General features: G+C 36.1%; 1 protein-coding gene and 1 pseudogene across 1 annotated transcript; both read left to right on the top strand.

Annotated features, from left to right (window-relative positions):
• Positions 1-718: 718 nt before the first annotated feature.
• Positions 719-3,578, top strand: LOC137711544 (1-aminocyclopropane-1-carboxylate synthase 8-like). Its single transcript, XM_068450794.1, has 4 exons — positions 719-957; positions 1,388-1,519; positions 1,860-2,020; positions 2,323-3,578. Exons 1-4 carry the CDS (start codon positions 817-819, stop codon positions 3,269-3,271), a joined length of 1,383 nt encoding a protein of 460 aa, XP_068306895.1. The 5' UTR covers positions 719-816; the 3' UTR covers positions 3,272-3,578.
• A 4,037-nt stretch (positions 3,579-7,615) lies between these two features.
• Positions 7,616-9,862, top strand: LOC137712809 (1-aminocyclopropane-1-carboxylate synthase 8-like; annotated as a pseudogene).
• Positions 9,863-9,907: the final 45 nt, after the last annotated feature.

The following is a 9,907-nucleotide window of genomic DNA, read 5'->3' as shown; positions in this document are numbered from 1 at the left end:
GTGTGTCGGTGCTTCACTGGAAGTCATAGTTGAGTGCCATCTGTCTTCGACATCCAATAATCCTATCCACCTACAGCAACTAAAAATATAATGTTTAATTAATGATGGGAATAATGACATAACCACATATGTCAAAAATTGCAGCCAAAAGTATCATGCATATAGCCATTATTCTCTTCGTTTGTAAGTAATTTAGCTGCGTGAATGTGGGGTGGTATGAGCTATTTTTCTTGATCTCTCATCTCCTTCCACTTTTATTATAAATAAAAGATTACCAAAAGGATGGATTTTACTTTGCATTTAAATGAAATGAATTTATAACATTTTTTATATGTATAGGCCGTTAACAAAAATTCTATAATGCTCTTATTTATGTGCTATATATAACAATCAACTAGTATAGTAAGAGAAGTACGTACATGCAAAATTTTAATAATAATGTCTATATCCATAAAATGACTAGGATTTATGAAGTGATTAATTGTGATTGCAGTTATAATTACTTTATATTTTATAAGATAAATTTTTTATATAATTTGTAAGCACTGGTCAAAGAATCAGCACCGTCAATTTATTATTCATAGTGTCGGACTAATGTGCCTTTCGAGTTTTTCCCTCATGTGCCCCCGTGCCTTGAGGCTCCCTATTTATATGCATGCAGCGCTCTATTTCCACAAAGCAAACCCTCCTTCCTAAAAACCAACCTCTCTCTCTCTCTCTCTCTCTCTCTCTCTCTCTCTCTCAGATTGTTAAGAAAAAATTCTTTTCATTTCACAAGTACTTAACCAGAGGCTAGCAAGCTTGGTTGCACTGAAAATGTTGTCAAGGAAAGCAAGTTGTGACTCGCATGGCCAGGACTCATCCTACTTCCTGGGATGGCAGGAATACGAGAAGAACCCATATGATCAAGTTAAAAATCCAAATGGTATCATTCAGATGGGACTTGCTGAGAATCAGGTGAGAATCCGTCATCATGAAAATCTACGATCTATTATTGCTACTAAAGTCCATTGGAATTAGTAAATTAAGTATAAGGTTCGAAGCCCTCTAACGTAAAAGAAAAAAAAGTACTACTTGCTAGCTTCTATGCCACAAAATATTTTGAAAATATCTCATGGCTTGGTCAAGCCTCAAGCTATCATGATAAGAAATAATCATGTAATCAATCAGATGGTACATGGTTGTTCAAAGTCACAATCCAAGTTGGTTGGTGGTTTTGCATGCGTGCGTGCTCATGGTCTTATATCTGTTTATACATTTTTTAATTAATTTTTATAATTATTTGAGTGTTAATATTTTGTACATCTTTAGTCTCTTACGCAATTCCACTTCCGGTAACATGCTTATCCATATACACCTCTCTCTCTCCCTCTCTCTCTCTGTGCAGCTCTCGTTTGACCGTATTGAGTCATGGCTCGCAAGCAATCCCGATGCACTGGAGTTGAAAAGAAATAGAGAATCTGTTTTCAGAGAGTTGGCTCTCTTTCAAGACTACAACGGCTTCCCTGCTTTCAAGAATGTACGTAGTTACTTCTAAATTTATGTAAACATTTAATCTTCTAAATGTATACATTGACATTTTTTTTTGTTAAGAAATATGGGGAATGCTATGGAGAATAAATTTGGATATTAAATTTGTAAAATATATTATGTGTCACCAATAGAAATAAACACGTTTATCAAGTTTAAGTAATAAACCAATCATCAACTTCCATATATATTCTTTAGTTTTCAAAACTTTGTTTTTAAATTTAGTTTCTCTAGCATTACCTAATAAATATTATGTTTACAATTTTGATCATGGATTAATATATACGTGTGTGTGTGTATTGTAAACTAATATGCGCTTTTATATACAGGAGATGGTAGAGTTCATGGCAAATATGAGAGGAAACAAAGTAAAATTTGATCCAAGCAAGCTTGTGCTCACAGCCGGTTCAACTTCTGCCAACGAAACTCTTATGTTTTGCCTTGCTGATCCCGGTGAAGCCTTCCTCCTTCCCATTCCATACTATCCAGGGTATTGATCTAATCTTTGTCCGCTACATCGTAATTACGCCCAATCATTTTTTTCTCATTGTACTCTGAGAATTTTTTGTACATGCTAGTTACATATAAACCCTTATGTCACAGCTACAAGCATGTAAAACTCACCACTCAAAAATGAGTCTCACAAACATTTATAACTTGTGAGTTTCACATGCATGAACCGATGCATACAATTAATAATTTAATCCCGCGTATAACTTCTTAATTAATACTTCTATTTTGTTTGAAAATATAACTCAACTATTTTTGTTGTTCACTTCCTCTTTTTGGCAGGTTTGATAGAGATCTGAAGTGGCGTACCGGAGTTGAAATTGTTCCTATAAAATGCACAAGTGAAAATGGATACAAAATCACTGAGTCTGCATTGCAAGAAGCCTACCAACAAGCCCAAAAATTCAACCTAAAAGTTAAAGGAGTATTGGTCACAAATCCTTCAAACCCTTTAGGCACAACAATGACTCGACTTGAACTTAACCACCTCATAGACTTCGCCATGGAAAAAGAAATACACATAATAAGCGACGAAATATACTCAGGAACCGTCTTCAACTCCCCTAGTTTCATAAGCATCGCAGAAGCTCTAACTGAAAGAAACCTAGAAGACGATGAAGTATGGAATCGTTGTCACATTGTGTACAGCCTCTCTAAGGATCTCGGGCTGCCGGGTTTTCGGGTAGGCATGATTTACTCCAACAATCAAACTGTTGTGTCCGCAGCTACAAAGATGTCAAGCTTCGGACTTGTCTCTTCACAAACTCAGTACACTCTTTCCCAAATGCTGAAAGACAAGAAATTCACCGCCAACTACATGAAGGAGAATCAAAGGAGACTTAAAAGGAGAAAGGAGATGCTTGTTTGTGGGCTCAAGGGGGCAGGGATTAGGTGTTTGGAAAGCAATGCTGGGTTGTTTTGCTGGGTGGACATGAGGCACCTTTTGAGGTCCAACACTTTTGAAGCTGAAAAGGAGCTTTGGAAGAAAGTGGTTTGTGAATTCGGGTTGAATATCTCTCCCGGTTCTTCTTGCCATTGCTCTGAACCGGGTTGGTTTAGAATGTGCTTTGCAAATATGTCTGAAGAAACCCTAATGGTTGCAATGCAACGTGTCAAGGCCCTCGTTGACTCCACAATTGTTCACCAGCAAACAGGACTGTCCAAATCCAGGTGGTTAAAGAGCAAGTGGGTTTTCCAATTGGCTTCATATGAGCGTGAACCAGACCGTTAGTTAATTAAGTAATTCATCCTGTGTGACATACTGAATTTATTTGTTTTGCTGATAACGGTAGAGATTAAGCAGGTGATGCTTGCAGATTATGTTTTCATCACCATAAAATGTAGTTAATTATTGTATTTATTCGTTGTATTTTGTGTGGTATTTTATATTCGTAAGAATGATGGTTCACGGCACGTTATTGGAAAAAAATGAAAATGTAGTCTCATATGCATATATTTGTATGTATGTGTGTAAATTAATGATGAAGTGTTGCTGATATTGTATAATATCTAAACAATGATAGTAGTAAACTATATGTGAGATGTATATGTATATATTTGCTTTTTAAAGGACTTCCTTAATCTAAAAACAGTCCTCTAATGTCCAGTTAATCTGTTAATTAACTATTGATGATTTAGTGATAACTTCAAATTCGAATCCTTTAGTCGTAGATTATAAATGGAAAAACTCGTAGCCAAAGGACCTTCTATTTTAGATGATAGCTCTTGTCATTAATTGTAAAGGTGCGAAACTCTTTTTTTTTATCAGATTGAAAGTCTTGACAAGATTTTTCATCGAGACTCACTTCTCGCATCCTACCCTTTGTTTTGGACAAAAAAAGGCCTTGTCGGTCATATTCCAACCAAAAAACACCCCAGTCATTAGTCATAGAAGTTGTTTTGATCTGTATTGAACTTGTCACTATAATGCTTAAACGCATCTTTCCACTACATGCAAAACAATTTTCCCTAAACCCTGAACCCTTAATCGAACAAACCAAACTCTAATTGTGCTTTAATTTTGAACAAGAGAAAATAAAAAACTCAGACCATAAACAGAACATCATTCTATCTTCTTATTTGTTTGGTTTTATCTGTGTTGGCATATGTTGCATCAAACGTCTTGTAAATTCCTTGCAACTTTCCAATATTGAAAATTAAGAGATTACTATTTTTTTATCTGGTTTGAAACATTTAAAAAGCATTTGCAGCAACTTCCAGTCACTAGCCTTGGTGCAAATCAGAATCTAATTAACCGGTGTTGCTTGCATTCGTATACAAAAATACAATACGATACGGTGATAAAAAAAAAATTTCAAAAGTTAAACGAATACTGCAAAGATGCGACAATGAAATGGTTAACATACCGGTTCACAAGTTTGAATCCACTCTGTCATGTTGAACACAAATTACCATGAGAGATTTAGATTAGTCGTTGCAAGCTGAAATAAAATGGACCAATTATAATAGCTAATGCTCAGAACAAAAGAAAATTGGTACTTGTGTGGTAGGAGTATATTCTTGAGAGACATATTAAGGCATTGTAATGCATAGTAGGAAGAATGAAAAATGAAATTAGAGCAATTGTCCCAAAATTTTATTCTAAGTGGAGTTTTGGTACTGAACTAAAAACTTGTGAGTTAATCTTTGAATTTCTAACAATGTGGAATAATGGTCATTTTAGGTAACTACGTACGTTAGAACTTTTGTCCCTTATATAGTTATATGCCCATCTAAACTCTATATTTTGGATGGAGGTTATGACGGGGACCAATTCTCGTGAATTTTTAGGTTAGGAGCCAATACTCCCATTTTCTCAATACTAACAATGACATAATCACATCTGTCATAATTGCAGCAAAAAAAAAAGGTTAAATTACACTTTCATACCTCAGGTTTGGGGTATATTTCAATTCCTTACAACATCTTCAAAACATTTCACTTTCATACCTTAAGTACTATTTTATTTCAAAATAATACCTTCGTTACATTTTTCATCCATTGATCTGTTAAATGCTGATGTGGCTGCCACATATATGCCACGTGGCCGCCAAATGTCTGTCACGTGGCAAATAAAAAAATATATGTTTTTTGAAAACCTGAATTTTCTCCAAAAAAAAAAAAATAAATAAATAATGAAACCCACTATCCCTCCCCCCCTCCAGCGACCCATATCCCTATCCCTAACCCAAAACCCAAAAAACCTGTTGTAGTTGCAAAAAGAAGAAGAAGAAGAAGAGGGAGGAAGAAGAAGAAGAAGATTAAAAAAAAAAAAAAAAACCTGCAGCAGGAGGAAGAAGAAGGGAAAAAACCCCAAACCCAGTTCGTCCCCCCCCCAGCGCCGTGCGACCTTCCCCCCTTTCCCGCCCTCGGGTCAAGATCTCGTGATTTTCCGTATGGTTGGGTTTTGAAAATACTTTGAGTTTGAGATGATTTTTGGACTAGTTTTGTGATAGATCCACCTAATCTCGGATGGAATTTTTGTGGGTGATGGGGGATGGGAGAAAGGGGTGGCTCGGGTGGGACGAACTAGGGCCTTTTTTTTTTTTCCCGCCCTTTTCTTCTTCTTCTTCTTGCAGGTTTTTGGGTTCTGGGTTAGGGTCGCTTGTGGGGGGGGGGGGGGGGGGAAGACACTGGTTTCAATTTTTTTTTTAAAAAAAAAAAAAAATTATTTGCCACGTGGCAGACATTTGGCAGCCATGTGGCATATATGTGGCAGCCACGTCAGCATTTAACGGATCAATAGATGGAAAATGTAACGGATGTATTATTTTGAAATAAAATAGTACTTAAGGTATGAAAGTGAAATGTTTTAAAGATGTTGTAAGGAATTGAAATATACTCCAAACCTGATGTATGAAAGTGTAATTTACCCAAAAAAATATCACGCATTGTCATTCTTCTTTTAATTTGTATGTAAATTAGCTGAATAAAATGTACTAGTAGCTTTGTTTCTTGATCTCCCATCAACTTCTCCCCTCCAATTTTTTTGGTTAGATTTAAAAACGAAAAAACAAAATAAAATTACCAAAAAGATGGATAAAAATTTGAGCTTGCAAAACATGAACTTGTAAAATTTTTTGTATATGTTATATTTAGTTTCCACCAGACTGCCATTTTAATTTCCATTTCTGTCCACGCAGGTAGATTCTGTGCTGAATTCACACATTTAAACTAAATTTTTTACCAAAATGGCATATATATTTCTAAAAAGTGAAGTTTCGGGGTTTCCAAAACAAGTTATTTTATGGTAAATAGATTCCGTGAATTTGCATGTTTTACAGATTGATTCACTGAATCAAAGATAAACCAATCTGTCCATTCCATCCAATGTTTTATGAGTTTTTCTTTTCATCGAACAAACCAAAGTCAGTAATTCTTTAATTCTTTAATTCTTTAATTCTGAACGGGAATTGTTATTAGAACTCCTAAAATTTTATTTGGCACTCTAAACTTTCTATAATTAGAAGAAAAAAATACACTTGTGCGGAGTGTATAATGAGATTTTTGAAGTGCTAATAACAGCTTTCATTCTGAATACCACAAGATATATTGTTTGGTTAATTACCCCTTTCCAATACTAGCATGAAATTAAACAAACATAATTGAAAAGGAAGATGACAATCAAACCAATCCCAACTAGGAGATTCTAAAAGTCATGAAACTTGATATCGCCAATGAATTGGAGGTCTCGAATTCACAAAAGGATAAAGTATTTTGGAAATACTAATTAAATTCCAACAATGTTTTCTATTTTATGTACGAGATCAAATCTTCTATGACCTTTCTTTCCTTGCCCTATTTATTTGAGCAACACGTGACCATTCATTTAAACTTCATTTAACAGTGTTAACTTTCAACTTATCTTCTTAATTAAAAAATTAAAAGCTAATGATAAATTAAATAAAAAAGACACGTGTCTCTCAAAAAGATAGAACACAGATAGACACATAGGATTTTGGATGCATAAAATTTGAACTCAATATATACTTTCAAGTTTTCAATACTATATATATCCGTTATGCGTTCTATTGGTATTATCGATCATACTTTCTTTAATTCATAAGAGAATTTTGTTGAATTGAATTTGGTCATTTTTTTTAAACTTTGTTAATTACTCCCAGCGTCTTTCCAAGCTAGCTTTTCCCCTATATATATTGGAGTGCCGGTCTTGTGAAAGATATATACTTCTAGCATGCATCCTTCTCTTCGATTCTCTTGTTCATTCAAGACTTTTACATTCTCTAATTGGTCCATCAACTTCTTCATCCAAACAAAAAAGATTCGAGTTGCTCATAGATCGATTTGAGTATTGTAATTGTCCTTGAGGAGGTGACATACTCTAAAGGAGAGCAGTTATACGCATCAACCTAAATCGTGTTCTAATCAAGCATTCACATATACCATTTCGAAGAAAAAAATTAACTGTTTTCGTTTTATTGTTGTAACTTTATTCATAGTTATCATTTTCTAACCTGTTTTTGATTTCTTTGTGAAGGTTACTGGAGGAGTACCATTCATCAAGCAAAAATTTCTAACGTATAATTGGAGCCTAGCTACCATGGCTGTATTGAAAATGTTGTCAAAGAAAGCAAGTTCTGACTCTCATGACCAAGACTCGTACGAAAGGAACCTTTACGACCAAGATACAAATCCAAACAGCATCATTCAGATGGGACTTGCAGAGAATCAGGTGACACTCTATGTATACCTACCTAGCTTAGCTATAATATATATAATTATTAAGCAAATATTTTTTGCAGAGAATCAGGTGACACTCTATTTATACATTTTTAATTAATTAATTTTTGCAGGTCTCTTATTTTTTTTAATTTTTTATTTATTTTTGTTACAAATGGTAAATTTATTACAAACCGAAAACTTACAATACAAAGGCCCGTACTAAAACACAAAGCAAAAAGGGCCAAACAAACTACACACCAAGGTCCAAACCATACACACAACACAAAATTGGACCTTACAAACTACACACGAAGGGCCAAGACAAAGGTTAAAGCCCAAAAACAAAGACCCACCGAAAGAGAGCCTTGTCTCTGCTACAACCGCCTCTGTAGCACCGCACGAACAGCAAGAACCAAGTACACCATGATTCCAACCAATCAACACCTCAGAGATGGGAGGAAGGAAGACCCCATGATCCATCAATGAAACCCTCTCCGAACGCAACCACCAGGGAGAAGAAAACAACGAAGCCTGTGAGAATCCTACAAGCAACACTGCCAATAAAGGCAGACCAAGAGAAGGAGGTGGTGCGGACACCTGAGCCGATATGAAGACCAGAACTCGACACACCTTCTCGATGTACCGTGACAGATCACGGTCAAAAGTGACTGTAGACCAAACAAGGGTATAAATTGATGAAGGATGGAGCCAAATCGAAAATACAGAGGATCGGCTTTGTGGGGGATGTATGAGGGACATGAAGATGGAGTGATGGATTGGATGGATATGAGGAATTAATTGAGTAGGAATAATGGCATCAAGGATGCATAGGTCGCACTGATCATGATGGATAGCAGAGGAAGAGTAGTAACAGAAATAAGGAAGGGAAGAGCAAAAAGAAAAAGAAGAGGATTACCACCGACTCGGGAGAGAAGGTTAATGTCGCTTAATTATTAAGTGTGTTCTTATTTTTGCAGCTCTTATTTGACCTTATTGAGTCATGGCTCGAAAGCAAACCACATGCACTGTTGCTGAAAAGAAATGAAGAATCCGTTTTCAGAGAGTTGGCTCTCTTTCAAGACTATAATGGCTTCCCTGCTTTCAAGAATGTATAATTACTTCTAATTTTATTTTCTAAATATATATCATATATTTTTTTGTAAATAAATTTAAACTTACAGTTGACCTGGATGAACATATACTTAGACGTGTGTGCGCGCATGCAAGTACATATACATATTGTAGACTAACATGCACTTGTATATACAGGCGTTGGCTGAGTTCTTGGCGGAAATGAGAGGAAACAAAGTAAAATTTGATCCTATCAAGATTATGCTCACCGCGGGTTCAACTCCTGCCAATGAGACTCTTATATTTTGCCTTGCCGATCCTGGTGAAGCCTTCCTCATCCCCACTCCATACCACCCAGGGTATTGATCATGTGTGCCTTACATTGTATTTATACCAAAAAATATTTTTTGATCACTGCTACTTTTCGGCAGGTTTGATAGAGATCTCAAGTTGCGTACCGGAGTTGAAATCGTTCCAATTCATTGCACAAGTGCAAATGGATTCAGAATTACTGAATCTACATTGGAGGAGGCCTACCAACGTGCCCAAAAATTAAACCTAAAAGTGAAAGGGGTATTGTTCACAAATCCTTCAAACCCTTTAGGCACAACAGTGACTCGACTTGAGCTCAACCACATCATCGATTTCGCCATTGCAAAAGAAATACACATGGTAAGCGATGAAATATACTCGGGAACAGCTTTCAACTACCCCAGTTTCATAAGCTTCGCAGAAGCTCTAACTGAAAGAAACCTAGAAGAGGCCGACATATGGAATTGTCACAATATTGTGTACAGCCTCTCTAAGGATTTTGGCTTGCCGGGTTTCCGAGTAGGCATGCCTTACTCCAACAACCCAACAGTTGTGTCCGCAGCGACGAAGATGTCAAGCTTTGGACTTATCTAGCTCCTCACAAACTCAATACATGCTTTCCGAGATGCTGAAAGACAAGAAATTCAGAACCAATTACATGGAGGAGAATCAAAAGAGGCTTAAAGAGAGAAAGGAGATGCCTGTCTGTGGGCTCAAACGTCGCTCTCATTTTCTATATGTTTCTCTTGTAAAATAAACCCTCGCCGGCACCCACGAATACCACGGCATAAAGCTTTCACAG

Source organism: Pyrus communis, chromosome 1, assembly GCF_963583255.1.
Source record: "Pyrus communis chromosome 1, drPyrComm1.1, whole genome shotgun sequence".
NCBI lineage: Eukaryota > Viridiplantae > Streptophyta > Magnoliopsida > Rosales > Rosaceae > Pyrus > Pyrus communis.
This window is presented reverse-complemented; position numbering and strand designations above follow the sequence as displayed.

Bases quoted from the DNA above. Each gene is read 5' to 3' on its own strand.
- LOC137711544 (XM_068450794.1), top strand. From the start codon at position 817: ATGTTGTCAAGGAAAGCAAGTTGTGACTCGCATGGCCAGGACTCATCC. The intron at 958-1,387 runs GTGAGAATCCGT...CTCTCTGTGCAG, and splicing joins TGGGACTTGCTGAGAATCAG to CTCTCGTTTGACCGTATTGA. The intron at 1,520-1,859 runs GTACGTAGTTAC...TTTTATATACAG, and splicing joins GCTTCCCTGCTTTCAAGAAT to GAGATGGTAGAGTTCATGGC.